Source organism: Lynx rufus, unplaced genomic scaffold (assembly GCF_022079265.1).
Source record: "Lynx rufus isolate CCGP_SWC_20201006 ecotype Redwood Valley unplaced genomic scaffold, mLynRuf1.p SCAF_2, whole genome shotgun sequence".
In the NCBI taxonomy this organism is placed as follows: domain Eukaryota; kingdom Metazoa; phylum Chordata; class Mammalia; order Carnivora; family Felidae; genus Lynx; species Lynx rufus.
Window position 1 is genome coordinate 167,146,041 of NW_025814834.1, and position 26,416 is coordinate 167,172,456.

Below are 26,416 nucleotides of genomic sequence, written 5' to 3' on the forward strand. Positions count from 1 at the left end.
GTGAGCACATAATGCAAATACTTGGAGGCTTTCTGAGAAACCAAACGTGTGTGTGAATGTGTTTGTGTGTGTGTGTAATTTTTTAAAAAAATTTATTCAGGTTCTCAAAGTCCTGGCTGTACCAGAAACCAAGGAACCAATATAGTCAACGTTTGGTTTTTTAAAACATGGCTTCGAATTTTAAAACATTCTCTTTCTTAAAAAACGATGTTTACAAAAGCCAGCTCACTGTTAATAAAAGATATCTAGTTAACATAGATAAAGGTAGATAAAGTATCAGTTGAATAATTGCTTTCCAAAGTGTCAGTTAGGATAGACTGTGTTTAAACTTGTTAGTTGTTGCCCCCAGAAGGGAATGTCTGCAGCACAAAGCCAGTGATTCACAGTCACAGGAGCTGGAGCCTGGCTTTCTGACAGCACACCCTGCTAGGTGTTCTCATGTAGGGAAGGAGGAACAGACCCCTTGCTGTAGATCTCACAAGGCTGGTACTGTAGGCACTGGTACATTGTATAATGTCTTCATTATACCACTGGTTAAAATTACATGGCTCAGATGAGTTTTACAGGAAAAGTGGAGGTGTCTCTTTTTGCTGACTAAATAATGAAGAATTTTAGGCTGTTGGTTTAGTCCAGAGTTATTAATCTTTTCTGGGTCACTCTAGACCATACAGGCTGATTTCTCAAACCCTGAATTATTCTTTCCACATACACATGTCCTTTCTGCTTTCTGGGCATTGGCATCCTCATACCAAACAAGTGGGTTGATCAGTTATTCTTCAGTTACGAATGACTAGATCTTTCTCTTTGCCATATATGTTGTTTGACTAACAAAGTAATGTTATTAACCATTGTTACCTTCGAGGATATGCCTTTTTTCAAATAAGAGTAAATGACCCTGTTAATAAGCTGGAATGTGTGGTTTTGCAGTTGTATGTAGATTTTATGTAGGTGGTAGAGCCTTGTGAGCAAAGGTAGTGAAGATATCTGGGTCCCAATTCCTTGTCTGAGCCAGGAGGAGGTGGAATAGAAGTGGTGGCAAGTAGTTACAGTAGTGCGGAGGATAGGGTGGGTAACCCAGGACCACTGGCTCCATGAACTTGTCTGGCTTTCCCAAGGTAGGGAGGGAACCTTGGAGATCATTTGCACTACTGATGTTATCTTCCACCTTAGTCAGTTCCCTAACAGTTTACTTTCTAGGATCACATGTTTCAGTTGTTTTCTCAGTAGATTTTTGGGGAAAGAAGTTTCAAAATACAATGGTGTCATTCATCAACTTTTCCTTATTTACCATGAAGCCTAAAACTGAGCAATTTGTTTATTTTTAGACCTTATAATAAAGGAGTATCAAAGCTTATAAGGTTTCAAAACATGTAAGAAAATATGTCATTTGTGCTTTGGATTTTATTTCAAATAAAGTTGGTGACTCTGCTTAGCAAATTTTCCTTGGAGTGAGAATGGTTATATCTAAGACTCAAGTGAACACTGAAATTATTACATGTTTCTTATTAGGGTAGGGGTGATGAATTGGTGCTTATGTTATCCTGTGTTCATTGTAGACATTGTCAAGTAGTCTTGACGATGCTTCCTTGCTAAAGCCCAGGAATAGCTCTGACTGTTCACCAAGGTAGTGGTTCAGACAGCCAGAATCAGTTGATTAGAGCTGGGAAAGAAGACAAAAACATCTGATTGTATCCCTAGACTTGGTTTTACTGATTATGTGATGTTAGTGCCTAATCTTACTCCTATACTCCCTTTCTTAATTTCCTTAACCTAAACAACTAGAGAACACATTTTTTTTATTAAACTTTTTTTTCAAATATTTTTATTTAACCGAAAGTCTCATCCAAACCAAATGCCTAATTTTCAGAAATGGTAGGTCCATATAACCCATTTGCCCATTGATTTATGCCACGTACTTTTTATGCCTGTGGTGTGTATTGGCTTGTGGTATTACATTGTACCACCAGCACCTGTAGAACCAGAGACTTCATTCAAAACAGAAGGAAAGCTAAGCATCTTTGTATGTGCAGTCTGTAATCACAGCCATTTGAAGATTGCAGGACTTGTGGAAGGGAGCCCATCGAGCTCTGTGTCACACAGTGACCAAGCAGGTCATTTTGTTCACAGTGGCTCTTTATTAGCTATCTTTGGAGACAGACATTTTATTTGGTTTTAAATGTCCCTCCCCCCATCCTTGATTAACAAAATATGTGTTCACTGTGCCTTCTGTATTTCCTGTCTTAGGGAGAAGACAAATATGCATGCAAATCTATCACTGAGAGATAACAGTGGTGATGGAAGTATGTGAATTTTGTGTAAAGTGTCTGCATTTAATTCTCTGAATTGATTTCTCACAAGAGGCAGATGGAGCAGACTGTTGTCTATATTTGTAATATAGGTAGAGGCTTAGGTTAAATGACTTTATGATGGACTCACAGAAAATTAATGGCAGATTTAGAATTTAAATGCCCACTTTTTGGCTCAGTGATCAATAACGATAACTATGTGAAGCTATCTAGAAGAAAAAACTCAGAACATGTTAGCTTGCCTTTGGTTTTTCTTGGTACTTAACTAACAGAACAGGCACTTAGTAGCTGGATGGTTTGGGGAAAGTTACTTAACATTTCTGGACCCGGAAGTATAATAAGCTCTTAATAAGCAGTAGCTTCAATTGTTTTTTTATGCTATCTTTATGATAGGGAGTAGACTCCATTCTACTATGGTAGTGTTTGGGTCATATTTATCCTACAGCTATACTTTCAAATGGCTGCTGCTTGTTCTGTTGTAGCCAAAGATCCATTCCTGTGGCAAAGCAGAGGAATGCAATAGGCTGCTTCTGCTGTAGAGTGGCTTTCTCCAGAGACAGGCCTAGTATTTAGGGAGGGAAAACAATCCTGTGAGAATTGTTTTTCAATTTTTGAATTCTATGTAAATTGAATCATGTTCATGGGATTTATTTTAATATTCTATAGATACAGTTATTAAGTTCCCAGAGGGGACTGTACAGTATGTATTTGGGGCATTTTTCCAAATAAAATGTAATGCTCAGTGTAGAAAAATTTGGGCTTGAGTGTATAGACTCGACCCTACCATGTATTAGCTATGTTACCTAAAGTAAGTTACTCCTCATCTTCTGGGGATAAGAAGGCTTGGCCTTTCTACCTCACAGGGTTACTTGGGGATCAAATGACATGAGGTATGCAGAAGCATTTTGTAAACTATAAAGCACTCCACAAATATAAGGTAGTACTTGTTTATTGTCACAATTTGTTCCTTCATTTATTAGCAAACCTGAACTAAATTGTCTTCAGCACAGTACCCGCAGGCCAACTGTGGGACCTGGCACATGACGGGGACTTAGTAGATTTAAAAATACAAAATGAAACCAGAAGAAATGTTTAGAGCTAAAGGAGGGAGGGAGCTCAGGTATATAGAGAGTTTTATTTGAAGCCTTTGCCAAATAACTGATTTCTTTCCACTCCTAGGTCACTGACAAAAAAAATTAAGGTGCACCTGCGTGGCTCAGTCGGTTAAGCATCCGACTTAGGCTCAGGCCATGATCTCACAGGCTGTGAGTTCGAGCCCCGCATCGGGCTCAGAGCCTGGAGCCTGCTTTGGATTCATGTATCTCCCGCTCTCTCTGCCCCACCCCTGCTCATGTTCTGTCTCTCTCTCCTTCAAAAATAAGCATTAAATTTTTTTTAATTAAAAAAAAATAGAAATGATGTTTACATATGAAAACTGACATCATTTATTGAATGAGATGGACCTCCTTCATATCATTGTATCCATAATTATCTTTAATTCTGATAACAACTCTACAAGATAGCCTTGTAGAGTTATTTCTCTTGTTATATGTGCAGAAACTAAGGTTCAGAGAATCCTCATGGTCCATCACACCAGCTTATTCTCTTAGTGACTTTGGAGTAAAAGAGTAGCTTATCTAGGAAAGGAGGATAATTTAGAGTTGAGGAAAGTTCTTAGGCCTGAGATTTCTTTCTTCTTTTCTTTTCCTTTCTTTTCTTTTCTTTTTTTTTTTTTCTTTTCAGAGAGAGAGAGGATACGTATGAGTGGGCAAGAGGGGCAAAGGGAGAGAGAGAGAAAATCAGAGAGAGAGAACTTCTGTGCTGACTGTGGAGCCTGATGCAGGGCTCACTTCCTCAACCCTGGGATCTTGACCTGAGCTGAAATCAAGAGTTGGACGCTCAACTGACTGAGCCAACCAGGTGCCCCAGACCTGATATTTCTTTTATGTGTTTCAGTTTGAAGTAAAGTCTCTCCTTATGAAGCTGATCTAACACTCATGTTAGAGTTGGAAGAAACCTTAATATGCACCCAGTTTAACTTCCCTCGCAGAAGCTAATGCTGGCATAATGAAACAGTGGTGAGGTGGTGCAAGATACTGGGCTTCGGAATCCTGGTGTGCTGCTTTTTTTAGGTACAATGGCTTCTGTACCAATAAACCTCCCAAAGATACTTCTTCCGTGCCCACCTGCTGGTTTTCTGGGTTATGCCTTTCTCTTCCAAAAAAGAGAAACTAAACTCGGTGCAAAAACAAACGAGTTATAGGCCAGTAAAATGACTTTTTCCATTTTAAGAAAATTTAAAATTATATAGATTTAATCTGAAACTTTAAATCTAGTAGCGTGTACAAGTAGTATGTGGGTGTATTAAATGTTTTCTTTTCCCATGATTTTTTTTTTTTTGAGAGAGAGAGCATGAGCAGGGGAGGGACAGAGAGGGGGAGACAGAGAGAGAGAGAGAGAAAGAAAGAGAAAGAAAGAAAAGAAAGAGAGAGAAAGAAAATCTCAAGCAGGCTCCATGCTCAGTGCAGAGCCTGATGTGGGGCGATGTCATGACCAGACCATGAGAGCATGACCTAAGCCAAAATCAAGAGTCAGACACTTAACCGACTGAGCTACCCAGGTGCTTAGATGTGTGGGTGTATTAACAAGTAAAGTCTAACTCATCTGCCAGTAGAAAATGATACTAAGCCAGAGATCATGGATGTTTAATCCACCTCAGCTATTTGTACCTAACACTTCTAAATGCTTGGGGCTAGGGAGAAGTGACATATGACATAGTTTCTGCTCTCAAGGAATTTATAGTCTTGCTGGTAGAGGCTGGTCTCCTGAGTCCTCCCAGCCTGTACTTTATTGTGTTTTAATGGTTTTTCATCAGAGAGGAGGGTGTGTTTACAGGTATGAAAGTGCATAGAATGAGACTATGTATGACTTCTTTCATTTATTCTTCATCATTTTACAGTTATGGAACATCTATTTGCTATCACTTTGTTAAGCACTGTGGATACAGAGATAAACCATGAAGGCATTCAAAGTGTCTGGATAGATGATCATGAATATACAAATAGTCACATACATACATGTACTTAGTCACGTACATGCAGTGTCAGTGATAAAAGTAGCACTTAGTGTTCTTGACAGTTTGGCAAGAAGGAGCCTGATATGAATGCAGGTTTTTGTGCAAAGCTTCCCAGTGGAGGCGTCATATGAGATAAGTTTATAATTCGAGTCAGTAATTGAATTTGGTCTTTTGCTTCTAGCCAGGATGGCATAACAGGGACAGGATTTACCTTTCTGCCTGAGCCTACTAGAATACCAAACATATATGAAAAATGTTTTTCAGACATTGGACAACAGGTGGTAAAGGATTGTGGAGAGAAAAAGGATGAGAAAAGAAGTACATAAAAAAAGACCCAAATGAAATTTTAAGGAAAAATATAATAACCTGAATTGAAAAATAAAGTAGAAGGTATTAAACAGCAGATTAGGCAGTACAGAAGAAAAGATCAGTGAATTAAAGAAATAGCAATAGAAACTATCCAAGATGAAACACATGGAGAAAAAAGGACTGGAAAACAAATGAACAGATTACTAGTGACGTGCAGGGTAATATCAAGAGATCTATAATATGTGTAACTGTAGTCCTGAAGAAGAGGGTGGGTAGAAAAACTTTTTGAAGAATTAATGGCAGATGTCTTTCCCAATTTGATGAAAACTAAATCTACACATACAAGAAGCTCAACACAAACTATAGTATAGTAAACACAAAGTATAGTAAATAAAAAGGAAACTATACCATAAAGAGGGACATTTCATAATGCTGAAAGAGTTAATATATCAAGTAGACATAACTGTCCTGCATATGAATGTGCTTAATGAGAAAGCCTCAAAATATCTGAAGCAAAAACTGATAAAAGAGAAAGGATAAGTACATTATTGACAATTATAGTTGGAGATTCTAACACTCCTCTTTCAGTAATTGATAAAACAACTAAACTGAAAGCCATTAAGGCTATAGAACACTTGAACAACACCATCAACTAATTTGACCTAATTGACATTTACAGAACATTCGACTCAAAAACAACAGAATATACATTCTTTTCAAGTGCACATGGAACATATACCAAGCTAAACTATATTCTGAGCCATAAAATGATTATTAATAGCTTTAAATAATTGAAATCATAGAAAGTCTGTTCCCTGGTCAGAACAGAATTAAACTAGAAATTAATAACATAAAGATATATGGAAAAATCTTCAAATGTTTGGAAATAAACACTTCTAAATAACACATGGATCAAAGAAAAAAATCATGAAGAAATAAAACATTTCAAACTGAATGAAAATTAAAACACAACATAGTAGGGGCACCTGGGTGGCTCAGTTGGTTAAGCATCTGACCTCGACTCAGGTCATGCATGATCTCATGGTTTGTGAGTTCGAGCGCTGCGCTGGGCTCTGTGCTGACAGCTTGGAGCCTGGAACCTGCTTCAGATTCTGTGTCTCCTTCTCTCTCTGGTCTTCCGCCACTCACAGTCTGTCTCTCTCAAAAATGAATAAACATTAAAAATTTTTAAGACATAACATAGGAAAACTTATGGGATGCTGCTAAAGTGGTGCTTAGAGGTGAATCCATAGAATTAAATGCATATATTAGAAAAGAAGAAAGGTCTAAAATCAGTGGCCTAAGCCTTTCCCTTTAGAAACTAGAAAAAAATAAGAGCAAATTAAACCCAAAGTAAATATAAGGAAGGTAAGAGCAGAAATCAGTGAAATAGAAAACAGAAAAGCAATAGAGAAAAATCAGTGAACCTAAAACCTGGAGGCCAATGAAAGTTCAGTAAAGTTGCTCAACCATAGCCAGTTGATCAGGGCAAAAAGTGAGAATGCACAAATTATCAATATAGGGAATGAAGGAGTGATATCATTACAGAGCTTGCATATACTAAAGGTATAATGGAATATTAGGAACAACATTATGCCATAAACTCAAAAACTAAGATGAAATGAACAAATTCTTTAAAAAGACAAACTACCAAAGCTCACTCAAGAAGAAGTAGATAACATGAATAGCCCTATTCTACTAAATAATTAAAAAGCTCTACTTAATTAAAATAATTAGAAGCTATTTAGCTTCTATTTATGAGGCTATTTAGCTCTATTTCTCTTAAAGAAACTGAATTTTGGTTAACCTTCCCAAAAGGACAACTCTAGGCCTTGAATTAATTAATTAAGGGGGCTTAATTAATTAATGGGGCTATTTAACTCTATTTCTATTAAGAAATTGAATTTTAGGGGCGCCTGGGTGGCGCAGTCGGCTAAGCGTCCGACTTCAGCCAGGTCACGATCTCGCGGTCCGTGAGTTCGAGCCCCGCGTCGGGCTCTGGGCTGATGGCTCAGAGCCTGGAGCCTGTTTCCGATTCTGTGTCTCCCTCTCTCTCTGCCCTCCCCCGTTCATGCTCTATCTCTCTCTGTCCCAAAAATAAATAAACGTTGAAAAAAAAAAAATTAAAAAAAAAAAAAAAAAAAAAAAAAAAAAAAAAGAAATTGAATTTTAGTTAAAAACTTTCCCAAAAGGAAAACTCTGGGCCTTGAATCTGGAACAGATTGTCTCTCACAGCCCTCAGAAGGAGCCATCCCTGCTGGCACCTTGATCTTGACTTCCAGCCTCCAGAGTGTGACACAAAAGTTTCTGTTGTTCAAGTCACTCAATTGGTGGAACTTTATTTATAGCAGCCCTAGTATAGACTTAAATGTAGAGTTAAAACTTAAAACTTGAAGAAAATATAGGACAAAATCTCTGTGAAAATCTCAGCTTCATAGGAAAGTCATAAAAAGCAAGAATTGTAAAAGATAAAATAAGTTAGACTACATCAAAATTAAATTTTTTTGTTTTTTAAGGCATCATTAAAGAAATAAAAAGGCAAGCCACAGACTGGGAGGATATATTTGCACAACCATGTATATAATATATAATAATCATATATAATATGTAATTTTTTAGAAAATACACAGTCATATATATGATAATCATATATATGCGTGATTTTTATATATATAAAAAATTAAGAACTTGTATCCAGAATATATGAAAAATAACAACTCAGTAATAAGACAAATAGATAAATTTGGGAGATTTGGACAGACATTTCACCAGAGAAGCAATACTGATGGCAAATAAACACATTAAAATATGCTCAGTCAGGGCACCTGACTGGCTCAGTCAGTAGAGCATGTGACTCTTGATCTTGGGGCTATGAGTGTGAGCCCACCATTGGGTACAGAGATTACTTTAAAATCTTTTTTAAAAAACTTAAAAAAAATAAAATATTCTCAACCTCATTAATCACTGGAGAGAAAAAATATGCTCCACTTCGTTAATCATTAGAAAAATGCAAGTTAATATTATAGTGAGATACTATTTACTTATAGTACAGTGGTCTCATACAGTTCCAAGTGCTGATGAGAAGGTAAAGCAATAGGAACTCTCATAGAGTGCTGGTGGGAGTACAAGATAGTATAGTTATTTCATCAGTTTCTTAGAAAGTTAAAGATACATTTACTGAAAGAACCAGCCAACCCATTTTCTAGATATCTACCTGAGAAAAATAAAAATGTCCACAGAGATTTGTATTCAAAGGTCCATTATAGCTTTATTAATAACAAGTCATGAAAACAACCTAAATATTTATTAACTGGTGACTAAACAGATTGTGGTATAGTCATAAGATGGAATACTAATCAGTAATAAAAATAAATGTAACAAAAATGATGCAACAGCATAAGTGATTCTCAAAAGCATTATGCCAAGTGAAAAGCCAGACATAAGAGTACATGCTGTGCAATCCCATTTGTAGGAAATTGTTGAAGAACAAAACTCTAGTAACTTACAATAGATCAGACGTCGCCATAAGTTATAATCAGAGGTTGTAAATTTGGGAGGGGATCACCACTTAAAAGTGGTTGATTTTATTTTTTGCATATTATGTCTCAACAAAGAAAGAACCTTGAACAAATTGAATGTCTACTGTTTGCCGTGTTAGGAATTTGCTTAGGTAGATGTGATGTGGGTCCTCCTGCAGGAAGCTGTAGACACTGTGTAGAAAGACTTGCAGTTTGGAGAGAAAGAGAGTCCTAGAGGGAAGTACTGCTGGGGCAGAGGAGAGAGTTCTTATCAGGAAGGCTCCATATAGTGGCTGCTTGCGTTTTAGTTGAAGTACAAGACCTTCCTCACATTACATTTTAGAAAGGAGGAAACCTTCTGAAACTGCTTTTTTGGTTCAGCTCCATATATGTCAAATTCTTAAACATCACTCTCTATCCCTTGAGTGATGAAGGGAAATGCATATGTGTGTGTGGTGGGAGCAACATAGGATTTTTTTTCCATGGGATTTTGATTAAAGAATAGGACAGCTGATTTTGAGGGCTTGCTCTACAATCTGATACTTTTCTTGTGTATTACAGGCAATGGATTTTGAAGGCTGGGCCGACACCCTCTTTCTTCTGCAGTTCACTCTCTCTTGTGTGATGGGGTAAGCCTTTGTTCCTTGTTAGCAGATAGTTTTCCTAGAGAAGTTTGTTCTGGGATCCTTTTGCTTCACTCCTCAGTATACTGTTCTGTGTCTTGAATGTATCAGCATAGGATAATTAAACTTCCAGATTCAGGTGGTTTCACAGCCCTTGGGAACGTGCCCTTAGAGGCTACTAAACTGATCCCAGAGTCATACTCAGAAGGATGGAGACAAGAAACGAATACTTACCAAATAACCTAGTATGTGATAAGCACCATTATATTTCAAAAGGCATTGTTTTATTTCTATATTAACCACAGGACACATGTTTCCATCCACCTACCTATGAGAAAGTAGGCTCAGAACTCAAGTAAATTGTCTAAATTTGCACAGTTAGCAGGTGGCAGTGGCAGCCTTTGAATTGGGGGCTGTCTGACTCTCTCCACCAGGTTATCTTCCTCTCAGAAGAGTGTATGTGGAAAATAAGAGGGTATCTGCTAATGTGCCTTTTCTCTTCACCTTTGTATTTCCCTAATGAATTTTTTCCTTGGTCAGTCAGTTTAGTTGGTGTTTATGACTAGATCTGGTACAGGCTAGGTACATGATGAGCAAGTGCTTCAAAATAAAATTGACATGGTGCATTGGTACTCCAGCTTGGAAGCCTTGTAAATCTGGCCGTTCCAACTGCTGGGGCACTTAGTTGTTAAGTGAACCTGTAGCCCCTCTTAAGGTAGTGCTGATTCGGGTTTCTTCCATCTTTAAGAATCTCTGTTGCCTCCTGGTCCAGGGGTCATATTGTCTCATGGGAGGTGCACACCTGACTCGTGGTCTGTGAGCTCAGCTTTCTATCTGGGTTAGGTGACTTAGTGGGAATATAATATAAAAAGAGTATTCAGGATTAGCAACGGTGGTTTCAAGGGTTTGGTGAGGGTAGCTGGGGAAAACACCTGGTCAACAAATGGACATGTGTTTCTTTTTAGTGAAATTTTTAAAATCTAAAGCTGCAGTACATGCAGGGGCGAGGTGGGGAAAGCTCATAGTGACTACAATGTGCTAGCATGGCCAACACTGTTTCTGTTGGCTAGAGATTGCTATAAAGTTAGCAACGGGCTCTTACACCTCTTCCTTCTTCATTCCAGGTTTATCTTGATGTATGCCACAGTACTCTGCACGCAGTATAATTCTGCTCTTACAACTACAATAGTTGGCTGTATTAAGGTGAGTTGAAAAAAATACTGTTAGCTTTTGGGTACCTGCCTTATTTGAAAGTTGTTACTCTAAGTCTCTCTGTGGTCTTAAGCCCCTATAATCCTTTTTTTTTCTGACAGAATGTCTTGGTTTGGCAGATTGTGGTGATGGTTTCTAAAATGATCTTTAAGAACTCAGGGGGGTATAATCTCCACTTTCAGGCAACTTGGCTCTGAGGAGTATGGGAAAAGAAGAATGTGTTATCTTAGTGTAGAGGAAGCGGAATTAGGCTTGTTTCAGACAGGGTAGGTAACTAGCTTGGTAGTGATAGGCTTGTCCCTGTAACCCCCATGAAAACTGTTCTGTTCTCTGCCTTACTCAGTTCTGGCTGTTAGAGGGAAAGGGTGCCTGCCAGAAATTAATCAAGGGATTTTTCCAGTGCATGAGCCAGACCTTAAATGGCCCACTTTTAAAAGCTGTGTCTGACATTTCCAGTGATGTCATTTCCTCCAGATCCCTTTTATTTGAGGGAGGCTCATTTGTCTTCAGCCAGGAGAGCCAAGTTGACTTGAATATTGAGCTGAAGTTAGTGGCTTGAAGCCTGAGGCCTGTTTCATCTGATTTTGTGCTTCTAGTGCTTTAATCTCCAAGACCACAGCATGCCAGATTTCCAAATGAATTAGCGGGGTAGGCTTGCTTTCTAAAAAAAGGTGTAAGACAGAGCTGGCCGGGGGGGGGGGGGGGATTGGGGATTAAGACCGAGAGGTAGGCCCTTGATCATTTGGGGAAAAGAATACTTGCCCTTGGGACTTCCTTTCTGATTCCCCATTTGTCAATAGTGAGGGAAGGGATTGCACAATAAAGTTTTCACTGCTCTGCTATGTTTCCCTTTATATCTCCATGGAGTGGTGTCCCCTTGCCCTCACTTTGGAAACTAGATTTGGGTTAAAATTTCAGAAGGTCTGTGACTTCAAATCATGGAATTGGGAGTGTTTGGTGTAATTAAAATTCTAAATTCAGCTATAACTAGTTAGTTGCGTGAATTCCCATGAAAGCCAGAGACCGTTCATCTGCATTCAAAGGCCTAGGCTGCTAAAATAGTTTTAGTCCCTCAAGTTAGCTCTCAGCTCTGTTTTGGTTTTGTAAAGTAAATGGTTCAAGAGCAAAGTGAATGCAGAATAAGAACAGCAAGAACCTGAGAGGCCAGTTGTTGTTACCAGTTTTTAGCCAAAAAGGACAGTGTAGGAAAGTCAGTGTTTCCTTTTTTTTTTTTTTTTTAAAGATTTTTAATGTCTATTTATTTTTGAGAGAGACAGAGACAGAATGTGAGTGGGTTAGGAGCAGAGAGAGAGGGAGACACAGAATCCGAAGCAGGCTCCAGGCTCTGAGCTGTCAGCACAGAGCCCAACGAGGGGCTCAAACTCACAAGCTGTGAGATCATGACCTGAGCCGAAGTCGGACGCTCAACCGACTGAGCCACCCAGGAGCCCCAGTCAGTGTTTCTTTTTAATAACGAACCTATTTGCTTAAGATTTCTTAGTGTATTTTCTTTTTATTTATCAGCATGGAGTACAAATATAATCACACTCTTATTAACATACAGTCCAGTACCTGTCTTTTGATATTTCCTCCTCCCCACACAACCCTATTAATTTACTCTGTCCCCAAGGGATCAGTTTTACTTCCAAAGTCTAGAGGGAGGGAAAAACTGGACTGTTGGATTAGTTTACAACCGCTGTTGGTCCTCGCTGCCTTGTATCACTGCTGAAGGATGTCTTCCATCTTCAGATGGGAGTGCGCTGCTGCCCTTGCTGGTTCAGAGCCTCATGGGCCACAGGGGAGTTTCTTTCATCAGCCTCCCAGTCACAGCCCTTTTAGCTCAGTCACTGCCCCAAGAGACTGTCAGTATTTCTTGTTTTTCTTAATCATGGTGGGAAGATTATGTAGGTTACTTAAAGTGGAAATTCCTGGGCCCACCTCATATATACTAAATCAGAGGCTCTAAAGTAGAACCTGGAAATCATCATTTTTAACAAGGTTTCCAGGTGATTCTCTGGTAGACTAAAGTTTGAAACTTGCTGTCTTAGTTTTCAGTTACTAGCATAGATTCTTCTGTGCTTGCTAGTAAGTTCTGCTTTGGGGGCATTGCTGTCTTTTCCTGGTTGATTTCGAGCAGCAAGGTTTGGATTCTGAGTCCTTTCCCTATCTGTAGCTCCCTGGGCAATCTATGCAAATTAACCTGCCTTCTCTCTAGGTCTCTGTTCCAAGTGAGATCCTGTTACACATTTTCTCAAGTTGCCTACTGACCTTATTTACTGTTACATGGTATTTATTTTTATTTTTTCCCCTCAAATAATAAGAAAAGCTGTTCTAAGGTAACTTGCTTAGACCTAGAAAAGGTTGACATAATTTTGAATGTTCTCTCAAAGGGCACTCCCATTATACAATTAATTTTGAGGTTTCTTTTTGGCCTTTTAAAAATGCTGTGGTAGTTCTGCTTCCATAGGCCCAATCTAGGAGAGCCCAGGTTCTAAAAATGTTTATGACATTTATCATTTACGACAGCTATAATAGTGGAGAGGGAGGCAGTGACTTGTGAATGTGAAAGAGAGAAGGTGAGGAAAGAATTGAATAATAGCTTGAACTTTGGGAAAGTTTATTTCACCTCTGTGGTTTGAAGATAATTGAAAGGAAGCTAGAGAAGCAGATGTTTACACCTAGGAGCTTAGGGAATCAGGAGAGGTAATTTTAGGTATGCTACTTTGAGACGACTTTTCATATGTGGTATTTTTTTGTAAGTTTATTTATTCATTTATTTTGAGAGAGAGAGAGAATATCCCAAGCAGGCTGCTTGCTGTCAGTGCAGAGCCCAGTGTGGGGCTTGATCCCATGAACCTCGAGGTTGTGATCTGAGCCAAAACCAAGAATTGGACACTTAACTGACTCAACTGAGACACCCAGGTGCCCATCGTGTGTTTTCTTAAGATACCAAAGAAGCTGCCTCTAAAAACAATGTTGATGTTGGTGAACTGCCTACCATCCCCTTTTTCCTTTTTAGAACAAGAGGGAGAGATGCTTACCTGTGAGGTTTTCCTGCTTTACTTTCCCCTCACAAGTCAATGGTTACCGCAATGGGAGGAAGAAGCATTCTTTTCTAAGATTACTAAATGTTCATTATTGTTTTCTACCCCTAGTGTTTCTCTATTTAGATTTATAATGTCAGCCTATAACATGGGACAGGGAAAGTGGATAATCTTGTGATAATTCATCAGTGAAAGCATTTAGCTTTTGGAGATTTAGATTGGGAAGAGGTTAATGTCATTGTTTCCTTATTAGTGGCCTTACTCATACTATGCTCATTTTAGGATTGGTGGGTTTTTCTGTTTATCTGATTTTATATTTTAAGGATAGGCATTTGGGCCATTGTGTGGATGAGTTTACATGAATATTGAAAAGCTCATTTAAACCTGTGTAACAGCATATTGCTGTTTTTCTTTGTAGAATATATTAATAACTTATATTGGAATGGTCTTTGGTGGAGATTATATTTTCACATGGACGAACTTCATTGGCTTAAATATCAGGTAAGTCAAAAATATTTAAATGTAACCACTTTGACAGGAGGGATTTGGACACTCAAATAGTATCACAGTAAGGGGCTATTTAACTGCAAATTGGTTTCTTTATTAAACATTTATGGAGCACCTACAGTGTATTATATATATTTAATGTCTTCACATAATGCTTTTTAAGAAATGGGGATAAAATGGTTCCATATTTTATGCACACACTATTTAAGGAATCTTTTCTGGAAGCTAAACTCCTTCTAGCCTTCAAAGAACAATCCTTTACTTATACTAGATGGTAGTACAGTGTTTTCAAGAAAATTCAGGGCTAAAGAATAGCAGCTCTGTTAGAATTGCTTTATATGTGTCTGACCTTAGACATATCACTGGATTCCTTTAGACTTTATCAGTGGTGAGGGTGACTTGTATGAAAGACCTTTTTCAGTTCCAGAATTGATTCCATGGCTTTAAATACTGTCTATGTGCTTGAAAATTCTCAAATTTGTATTTGGGCCAGACCTCTGTCTTCAACTCCAACTTCTATGTCTAACAGGCCACTTGACATCTCTAGCTAACATGTCCAAACCTGAAGTCCCTATTATTTTCTCCAAAGTGTGCTCCACCCATAGCCTCTGTATATCAGCTGATGCACACTCTGTCCTTCTAGCCTCTCAGTTCCAAAACCCTGGAGTCATTCTTGACCCTTCAGTCTTCTACCCAGTATCCAGTGTGTTCACAAATTCTCTTGGCTCTACCTTCAGAATAGATCCAGAAAACAGTCACTTCTCATCTGCATTGCTCCCAGCATCATCTAAGCCACCAATCTAGCATCTCTTGCCTAGTTTACTGCCTAGTCTTCTCCACTTGCATGGTTAACTCCTTTATGCCTGTAAGTTTTTGCTCAATTGTTACCTTCTCATGGAAGTCTACCCTGACCACCTTGTTTAAAACTACAGCCTGCTCTTCCCCTTCTGATGCTGTGTTTTAAACCCTCTTATTCTATTTTTCTATTTATCTTTTCCAGAGCTCTTAATCTCCTTTAATATACTATAAAATTTGCTTATTTATTGCCTATTTTCTGTCTCTCCTGTTAGAATGTAAGTTCCATGGGGGCAGGGATCTCTGCCTATGTAGTTCTCTCATTTCTCAAACTCCTAGAATGAATCCTGCTATTGCTTAATAAGTGTTTGATGAATCCTATGTGGATTGGTGAAAAAGCACTTTGGAAACTATAAAGCTCTCTAATAGAATATGGGAGTGTCATCTCTTTAATTTACAGCAAATTATATAACCTGTCTGGGCTCTTATTTCTTCAATATAAACAACTTTTGATAATACCTATTCTACCCTGTTCTACCTTCTTTATGAATCAACATGAAAATTTAATACTAATACTGGTAATAGGTTAGTAACTCCTTGTTACCCCTTCCCTGACATTTATTTGCCACTATAGTTATTTATCTTTTAAAGGAAAAGTCATTCATTATTTGTGGGGGTAGGATTTGGGGGTCGTGGTGGGTGTAATGTGTACTTGAGGATTGTATATTATGGAAGGAAGATGAGTAGTTCAGTCTTAGACCTTATTTGGAGTTATACTTCTGATGCTTCCTATCTGTGTGACTTTGAGTTGTTTATCTTTTCTGAGCTTCAGTTTTCTTAGGTGCTAGGGATGAAAATACCCATATCTCTTGGGACACCTGGGTGGCTCAGTTGGTTAAACAAACGACTCTTGATCTCAGCTCAGGTCTTGATCTCATGGTGGTGAGTTCAAGCCCCGCACTAGTCTCCATGCTGGGTGTGGAGCCTCCTTAGTTAAAAAAAAAAAAAAAGAAAAAGAAAAAGAAAGAAAATACCTCCTTAGACTTGTTAGAATGAGATAATCTAATATAAAGTACCTAACTCACTGCTTGACATCTGTGTTTAGTAAATACCAGTTTCTTTCATTAATATTCATGAGAAGGGGCCAGGATGTAAGAAACAACTTGTTGGAACAGTTCTGACTTGGAATGTGATCTGCGTTTCATTCACTTCTAAAAATTTGGATTAAAGAATCTTTTTAGCACTGTATAGACCTGAGTCAGAGATGCCTTGATTTTTGTTTTGTTAGCTTCAAATAAATAATCTTAACAACCAAAATGAAGTGAAAGCTTCTGTTTGCATTTTCAGATCTCTGCAGTTCAAATTGCTTTTGAGATGATAAAAGTATCTTATAAGAAAACTTAGGTATCTTTTTTTTTTCACATTGTAGGCTATTAAAAGTGTCTGAGTATGTTGGAATGTCTAACATTTGCCAATCTAAGGTAGATCAAAAGCAACATCTTGAAAATTCTTCCAGTAGAGTTTCTTTTTGTGTTGGGTAGTGCATTTTAGTTCTGGTTACACAGTACCATTTTGCTAGCAAGGATCTTTGGTAATGATAATCATGATGACTGTCATTGGTACTCTGGCCCTAGGTAGTATTTTTAATAATTTTTAATTGCTTTCACATTTTATTACAAATTTTACATATCCTATCTCTTCAGTCTCTTTTATCACAAGGCTAGGGAGAATAATTGATGTACTTAGCCAGCCAAATTAGTTGCAGAGTTGGAATTAAAACCCACGTGAATTTCTGTTCAAATGCTGTTTTTCATTATAGTGTGCTTTTTACCTTTTGTAGAGGAAAGCTCTACAAAACTACTAATTTTTTTCACTTTTTCTCTTTAAAATGAAAATTATAGTTTTATTATTTACTTTTTTTTTGAGTTCTTCTTGGAAAAGAACTGTGGACATGTCAAGCTGTGGACATTATTTTTTAAATGCAAAAACCAAACTTAAAGTGGCTGTCAGATTCACTTTGATCAAAATGGTGTCAGTCCATCTTTGGTGGACTGCACTTTGAAGGAAATCATTAATTGAACATATTCTTTTATTTTCCTGTGTGTGTGTGTATATGTGTGTGTGTGTGTGTGTGTGTGACTCATTTACTGTTTATTGAGTGCCATTAACCATTACATGATTTTTAATTTAAAAAAAGGTAGGGAATTCACACATTCTTGTAACCCATTTTCTTATTCCACATTTTAGCCAAAAATATTTCACAGAGAAGTTGAAAGAATTTTACAACATCATCATATATTTATTACCTGAATCATACAATGAAAATTCTACTATGCTTATGCTTTATTACATATCTATAATTGAACTATATTCTTCAAAGATTCTGTGATTAGACCCAGATACATTTAGCTTTCCTGTACCCTGCCTAGTTTCTTTGTTGTTTTAAGAAGAGTTTAAATAGCCTTCTCTGGTGTGATTCAAATGCAAGAAGCAGGAGGTTTGCACTGGTAGCTACTTATTAGGCTTCATCCAAATTGATTCTGGGATTTAGGCGGCACTTTTTTAAATAGGTCTCTGTTGAGAGCCTGCCTGTCTTCAACTCTCCTAAATGCTTTTTCTCCAGCAGCCACTTACTGAGTGCTCACCAAGCCCCAAAGGCAGCGGAGAAGGGAGGGAATGATTAGTGAAGGGTGGTGACAAGAGCCTGCTTCTGTACTTACTTTCCATCTGTTGGCTGGAGTTGGCCTGTGGGTTTGGCCTAATGTAGCCTTTCCAGATAATGACATCATCATCTTCATAACTGCCCAGGCTAGAATTCCTAGAGTCTCTGGGACTCATCTTTGTGATTTTTTTTTCTTCCATTTTAAAAAGTTGTTATATGATTTGAATACAGTGAAATTCACCCCTTTTAGTTTACAGTTCTGTGAGTTTTGATAAATGGATACAGCAGTCCTGTAACTACCACTACCACATTCAAGATATAAAACAATTGTATTGCCTCTAAAATCTCCCCATGTCCCTTTGCATTGAACCTCTCCCACTACCCTCAGTCTCTGACAAAGATCTGTTTTCATCTGTGTAGTATCCAGATTGTCATGGAAAGGTAGCTTTTGGTCTGACTTCTCTTCACATCAGATACTGCATTTGAGATTCTGTGTTGCACTCTGAGATTCTGTGTTGTTACATGTATCAGTAGTTTGTAACTTTTTATTGCTGAGTATATTCTGTTATGGATATATCACAGTTTTTTATCGATTGACCAACTGAAAGACTGAAAGACATTTGGGTAGTTTCCAATTTTTAACCATTCTGTATTAGCTGTTAAAATACTTGCTTAAAAGTTTGTTTGTGAACGTAAGTTTTCATTTCACTTGGGTAAATACCTAGGAGTGGAATTCCTGGTTTGTCTGGTAAGTGTTATGTTTCATTTCCTAAGAAATTGTCAAACTATTTTCAAAAATGTCTGTAACATTTTGCATATCCCTCAGCCATGTATGATGCACTATGCTGGTTGCTCCACATCCCAGCCCTTGGTATTCTAGACATTCTAATAGATCTGTAGTGGTTTCTCATTGTGGTTTTACGTGCTGTAGTGTGTAGTGATTCATGATGTTGAACATCTTTTCATGTGTTTATTTTCCATCTGTATATATTCTTTGGTAAAGTGGCTGTTCAGATATTTTGCCCATTAAAAAAAAATTTTTTTTTAACGTTTTACTTATTTTTGAGACAGGGAGAGACAGAGCATGAACAGGGGAGGGTCAGAGAGAGGGAGACACAGAATCTGAAACAGACTCCAGGCTCTGAGCAAGCTGTCAGCACAGAGCCCGATGCGGGGCTCGAACTCACGGACCGTGAGATCATGACCTGAGCCGAAGTCGGCCGCTTAACTGACTGAGCCACCCAGGCGCCCCTGTTTTACCCATTTTTTAAAAATTGGGTTGTTTTTTTGTTTTTTGAAGATTTTATTTTTAAGTAATTTCTGCACCCAACATGGGACTTGAACCTGCAACCTCAAGATCAAGAGTCATGAGCTCTACTGACTGAGCCAGCCAGGCACCCTTTGTTTTCTTAAATTTTCAGAGTTCTTTATTTATTATGGATACAAGTCTTTTATCAGATATGTGATGTACAAGTATTACTTCCCAGTCTGTGGCCTGTCTTTTCATTTTTCTAATACACTCTTTTGAAGAAGAAAATTTTTAAGGCTATTTTATCAGTTTTTCTTCTATGAGTTATGCTTTCAGTGTTAGGTATCTCAGAAATCTTTGCCTAACCCCAAGGTTACAAAGATTTTTCCTCTTATGTGTCCGAGAAGTTTTATACTGCTTTCGGTTTTACAATTAGGTATGTAGCTCACTTTTGGATTAATTTTTATATACTGTGTGAGGTCTAGATGAAAAGTTCTTTTTAGTGTGTGTGTGTGTGTGTGTGTGTGTGTGTGTGTGTGTTAATATAGATATCCAGTTCTAGTACCTTTTATTGCAAATGTTGTACTTTCTCTGTTGAATTGCCTAATTCTTTGTAACACTCTTTTGAAATTCTTTTATTATCACTATTTTATAAATGAAGAGGCTGAGGCCTACAGAGGTTAAGTTGAATGTATTCTGAAGTTATGCATTGAGTGTGTCTGTATGTGAGGCATTGTGTTCTAGAGAGACATGGTACATTCCCTTGTAGATCTGCCAAGGTCACATAATTAGTAAGACATGTCACAAGGATTTTAACCCAGATGGATTGGACTCCAGAGTCACCAAGTTCTCAGTCCTGAATGCATTTATCATTCAGAAAATGACTAAATAATTACAGTGTAGCCTAGTAAACCATATATGTGTCCATCACCATTTTAGATTTTCGGCTATTTGAGGGCAGAAATCACTTGTCTTATTTCCAGTTATGCCAGTATTTATCAGTGTCTGGCCCATAATAAGCATTCAGCTAGTACTAATAACAAAATACTGGCCAGTATTTAAAAAAAATTTTTTTTAAGTTTACTCATTATTGAGAGACAGAGGGAGACAGAGTATGAGCATGGGAGGGACAGAGAGAAGGGGAGACACAGAATCTGAAGCAGGCTCCAAGCTCTGGGCTGTCAGCACAGAGCCCAACGCAGCCCTCGAACTCATGAGCTGTGAGATCATGACCTGAGCCAAAGTCAGACGCTTAACCAACTGAGCCACCCAGGTGCCCGCTGGCCAGTATTTTTTATGTGTACTAGAACTGAGCATTGTCCTAACTACGCATACTTAGTCTCTATAACAGCTCTATGAGATAGATGCTGTGAATGTTCCATTTCACAGAGAGGCTAGAAACTTGCCCCATATTACCCACCTGGTAAGTTTTCAATCCATGATTTGCCTTCCAGGTCTTCATTCTTAACTATAGTCTATAAATAGTGGATACATGAATGGATTACTTTTATTTTCATATTCCTTCATGATATGCCATACATACTGGTTAAGTCAGCCTCCTTTAGTGTAATAAAACTCATTTTGTAGCTTCTGAGGCCACCCTAGGGTCTTCATAGTCCCTGGGACGGGACATGGTGAAGCTCAGAGTCTAGCCCCACAGTCATTCCTGGGGATTTTACTCCAGCTACCTCTGCCCAGCACCCGAATCTTCTATTCCCTCATTTTGAATTCCTTTGCTTGTTTCTTTAGAAGGATGATTGCTTCTCAATTTCAGACTGCTTCTCCTCCTGTATAATTTCATCTTAGTAGATTCTATTTTGGTTCCAGACTTCTCCTGAAGGACATGAGCTTTTCCTTTGCTTAGGGATTTTCTCACTTGGGGAGAGAGAAGGACATGTTTTGTGTCATCAGTTAGTTGCTGCTGATGTAATATCCACCAGGCTATTTGTAGAGTTATATAACTGGCATTTATGGCACTAGAATAATTTGGACTTTTGAATAGGATCTGGGGAGGTTGGCTAGCCCTTGGTTATATCATAATTCCTGACAGAAGAACACTGAAATGGAATATTGCAAAAAATCTGTGTTCTCTACCAGTACTGCCACTAGCTCTTTATAATTCACCTTTCACAGCTTTAGTTTTCTTGCTCTTGGTTTTTGAAATCAAGTTGTCTATCCTGATACTGTCACTAAACTTTTCCACAGTCCTTAGGAACTGTGCCACATGCTCTCGGTAGGCCTGAAGTTATTTTACAGGAGACTTATGACATTTGAAGGAACCTCCTCTAGGTGTGGAAAACACGTAAAATATGTTATCCTTTTAGTTCTGATGGGAGCCTCCACCTACATTTAAAATATTTTTAAGAGGCAGAAAAGAAAAAGGAGTATAGATATAGGGTAGAAAATGATGGATATGCTTAAGAGCACCTGGGTGGCTACGTTGTTAAGCATCTGACTTCAGGTGAGGTCATGATCTCATGGTTTGTGAATTTGAGTCCAACATTGGGTGAACTCGAGGCCTGCTTCAGGCGAGCAGGAGTCCCCACTTTGGGTAAGCACAAGCCCCACTTCGGGTGAGCCCCGCTTCTCTCTTTCTCTCTCTCTCTTTCCACCTTCTTCTCTCTCCCTCTTCCCCTCCTGGGATTCTCTCTCTCTTTCTTTGCCCCTTGCTCACTTGTGCCCTGTCTCTCTCTCAAAAAAAAAAAAAAAAAAAAAAAGATGGATATGCTTAAGTAGTTTGGACTCAGCCCCAAGTTGAGGAATAGTATGAAAGGGAAAAAAATTTTTTGGAATGGGGGCATTTCTCTTACATATTTGGAAAGAGCTAACAGTAAACAGTGAGAATAGATAGAAAACAAGTTTTTAGGCTTATATTCCTTTTTACTTTTCCATAACCTTTTTTAGTTCAGAGTCTTAAAAAAAAAAACTCTATGTGGGGCTTCCCTAGAATTCTAATGAAACAAATAATATCTATGTCAAGGCCCATGAGTTCCAAACAACATCACAACAGGATTTAAGAGCCTTTTTTCTAAATTTACTCCTGGGCAAATTCCTAAAACTCCTAGGCAGATGAATTGGTACATCCTGGCCAGACATCGGTGACTAAGGTACTTCTATTTTAAAGTATGTGCACAGGGGGCGCCTGGGTGGCGCAGTCGGTTAAGCGTCCGACTTCAGCCAGGTCACGATCTCGCGGTCCGTGAGTTCGAGCCCCGCGTCGGGCTCTGGGCTGATGGCTCAGAGCCTGGAGCCTGTTTCCGATTCTGTGTCTCCCTCTCTCTCTGCCCCTCCCCTGTTCATGCTCTGTCTCTCTCTGTCCTGAAAATAAATAAACGTTGAAAAAAAAAAAAAAATTTTAAAGTATGTGCACAGACCAATACTTATCCTTATGTAGAAAGGACATAAACATGCATCTGGAAAGGCAGCAGATAGGGGCTTAATGTTTGTTGAGTGCCTGGTATATGATGCCACCTTTACAGTGCCATCTCGTTTAATCATCTCCCAGTTCACATGATAATGCAATTGAGACTCAGGGAAAATAATTCGTCCAAGGGCACACAGCTGCCATAGTGAGAAGCAGAACTGAGATTCTCACCCTGATTTGACTATAAAAATCTTCCCTATGATTTAGCCATGTGAGGGACATGGGATAAGAGATTAAATGACCCCTCTTTGTTTTGAACATTCCGAAAGCTGCCTTGCTTACCTCCTGCCTTACCACTGATTTGTCTTTATTCTTCTGTCTTCTTTGGCAAGCAGAGTAAGAATCAGAATTATTGAACCCAGTCTATAGATATGTTAAAGAAAGTGATGACTTGGTGTTTGCAAAGCCATAGATTAATTTTTATCTTCATGGAATTTATAATCTAGCTGAGAAGATTTATTTCCTTATTAACAAATGTATGGTAGGTACCTACCAAACTTTGTTTTAGGCAATGGGGGTAGAGCTGTTATCAAAACTGTTTAACACTGTTGCCCTTCGTGGAGTTTTCCTTCTAGTAGAGGAGACAAAAAATGAATGATAATACAGTGAGTAAAATATTTGTTGGTGGTAAATGTTAATAACTGTGATGATAAATAGTAATGGAGAAAAGGCAAGGAAGGGGGATGAGGAGTACTGCAGAGAATAGGGTTACATTTTGTGTCAATACCTAAAAAAGGGAGGGGATGAGCCACATCAGTTTCTGGAGGGAAGAACAAGTAAAAAGACCCTGAAGTGGGAGTGTTGTGGTGTGTTCAGGGAACATGGGAGGCCAGTGTGATGGCAGTAGAGTGAATGAGATGAGATGAGCCATACAGGTAGTGGGGTGGAGTGATAGATTGAGGACTACTTTTAAGAGAGAGGAAGACAGAGGGTTTTGATTAAACGAATGACATGATCTGATTTAGTTTTAACAGAATTACTTTGCCCACTATGTTGAGATTAGGTGGAATGAGGAGGGAAAGTATGAAATGATTAACACCAATGCCTTTCATTCATGTAGGAATCATAAGGCATTTATAATAACATTTGGTATTTATATGGTCTTAATAACAGCCATGAGGAGACACTTCTGCACATTCTCATGGGAGCTTTCAGCAGCTGTCATCACACAAGTGTCACAGAGTAGCTGTTTAGACTGGTACCTCTCACAAAGGCTATGGTTGTCTGCCTGGAAGACTTAATAGAAGAAAAGACAGTTAGGTAAGGCCTTGAACCATAGGTAGGATTTGGAGAGATGGAAAACAGAAGTGTAGGTATTCCAGCCATTGAGTGCTGCATGAGCAAAACAAAGGCATGGAGCTGGAAATGCAGATGTTGGATGGGAGACTGGGAGGGTGGGCAGTAGGTACTCCATAAGAGGGATTTCACAAGGGTACTACTGGAAAAGTGGGCCAGCACTTGAGTGAGTGAGGAAGGAGGAATACCCAGCTTGGGAGATACTGTGAGAGTTACTACTGACCCACAGATAATAGGGGTTTGCTTACTCAATACAGTTAAGGCCTCTTTGGGATGACCAAAGACAAAGAGGCCTTACTATATGTAGGACTCCTTGATTTTCTGGGTGAACGGGTGTACAGCCATGAAGATGAGGAAAAGCAGCAACTGGCAAAATCTGGTTCTTCTTTTTGGCAGTATTCACTCCTGGTGTGCCTTGACATTTTGACTTTTATCCCTATTGGGTGTCTATTGTGTCCCAATGAGTGTTTTGAAATGATCTATTGTCCTGTTACATAATTTAAGTATAGAATTTAAATTATATAATTAACATGTAATTTTAGATAGCTTATTGTTACATAAATTATATAATTAAATTCTCACTTCAATCCTGTAAGAGTGGTATTCTGATCACCATTTCACAGATGGGCTCATTTCACAGAGCTGAGGCTCTGAGAGTTTAAGTAACTTGTCCCACATCACAGAGCTTTGTAACATTTATTCATTTTTGAGAGACAGAGCATGAGAGCGGCGAAGGGGCAGAGAGAGAGGGAGACACAGAATCTGAAGCAGGCTCCAGGCTCTGAGCTGTCAGCACAGAGCCTGATGCAGGGCTTGAATTTACAACCTGCGAGATCATGACCTGAGCCGAAGTCAGATGCTTAACCGACTGAGCCACCCAGGTGCCCCATCACAGAGCTTTGTAAATGTCATAGTCAACAATTATGTGGTTTTTATTCAATCCTGTGTCACCTCTGTGCTTCTCTCTGTTCAGATTGGAAAGCTCTGGAAGGTGATATATATACAGAGGCAACACAGCTCTGCTTTACTTGGCTGGTGAGAAAGATGAAAAAGGGCTCCCAGGAGCTGCTATGTGGGGAGTTGACATGGCTGTAGGAAGAATATACCCAGAGGTCCAGTTTCAATTATTTGGCAGGAATTACTATATGTTAGGAAATGTCAGTAAAAATCAAACTGCCTTGGCTCATAGGCTTGGGTATAAATTGACCTATTTTACATGTGGAATACAGAAGGCAGCATCTAGTCTGGGAGGCAGAGCTACATGGCTAAACACATGAGCAGATATGTCAGCCACAAAGGGAGATGGACATAGTCTGGACCTTAGGACTCTTGCTCTCTGGCCATGGAGTTGCTATATGGAAGGCATTTTTAGCATATATTTGTAGAGTGGATATCTAATTGTCTCAGGCTAGTAAATATGTCTGGAGCTGTAAGTCTAGAAGAGATAGATTGTGTTTGTGTGGCTTTGGAAGATCAGAAGTGGCCAGAGCAGAGGTGGCACTGTTCAGCACTTTTCCAGTCAGTCTTGCAGTATTCTAACTAGACCCTGTCTGTAGTGCATTGGAGCCTTGTCTTTTTCTTCTGTTTATCTCCTGGCTCTGTCACAGCATGTTGAGTGAATTAATGGTAGTGCTGTGATCTGAATGTTAGGCAAGTGGAAGATTGCTTGAGATTTAAAAAAGTGAATCTTTAGGATGGTCAAATATATAAATAACAAATCCAGAGTATCAGAGGTTGTCATATTTAATGTGAATATTTATGGAGCCAATAGATTGAGAAGTTTTTTGTGTAAAGTATTAGAAGATACTAATTCCAAACCATTTGGTAGTGATGTATCAAGATTCATATAGATTCACATCTGGCCTGTTTCCCTTTCTTTTTTCACCATCCTCTTCTTCCCCTCCTCCCAGCTTCCCCGCATTCCCAAAGTGCATCTCCCCTCTGAGTCTAGGAGTAGCAGAGCTGACAGGGAAAGAGCGAGTAGGGAATATATATTTTCTGATTGTTTACCATGTGCCAAGATTAGGGCCTGGTTCTTTATGCAAGTTATCTCACTTTATCTGCAAACAAGCCTAGAGAGATAGTATTACTCTTATTAATACAGAAATAGAATCTCAGATAAATTAATAAATTTGCCAAGGGGCACAAAGCTGGCAGTATATTCAAGATTTGAACCAAGACCTAACTCCACAAAGTCCATGTCTTTTCATTACACTAACTATGCTAGGGATATAGAGTCCAGGCCTCATCCTTAACGGTGATTCCATAGTATTCCAGGGTATTCTTTGTCTTCTTCAATCCTACACTGCTCCATTACTTCCATCCAGGTGAAATCAGCTTAATATAAAAATCAAATTGTGGGAGGGGGGATGGGCTAAATGAGTAAGGGGCATTA

General features: G+C 38.7%; 1 protein-coding gene across 2 annotated transcripts in view; it reads left to right on the forward strand.

Moving 5' to 3' along the window:
* The window catches only part of SLC35D1 (solute carrier family 35 member D1), a 56,313-nt gene that overhangs the window by 16,870 nt on the left and 13,027 nt on the right, over positions 1-26,416 (forward strand). For both annotated transcript variants that reach the window (XM_047082706.1, XM_047082707.1), the window contains exons 9-11: positions 9,771-9,838; positions 10,957-11,035; positions 14,507-14,589. In XM_047082706.1, coding sequence (XP_046938662.1) covers positions 9,771-9,838; positions 10,957-11,035; positions 14,507-14,589 — 230 coding nt within the window. The remainder of the gene's footprint in view (positions 1-9,770; positions 9,839-10,956; positions 11,036-14,506; positions 14,590-26,416) is intronic.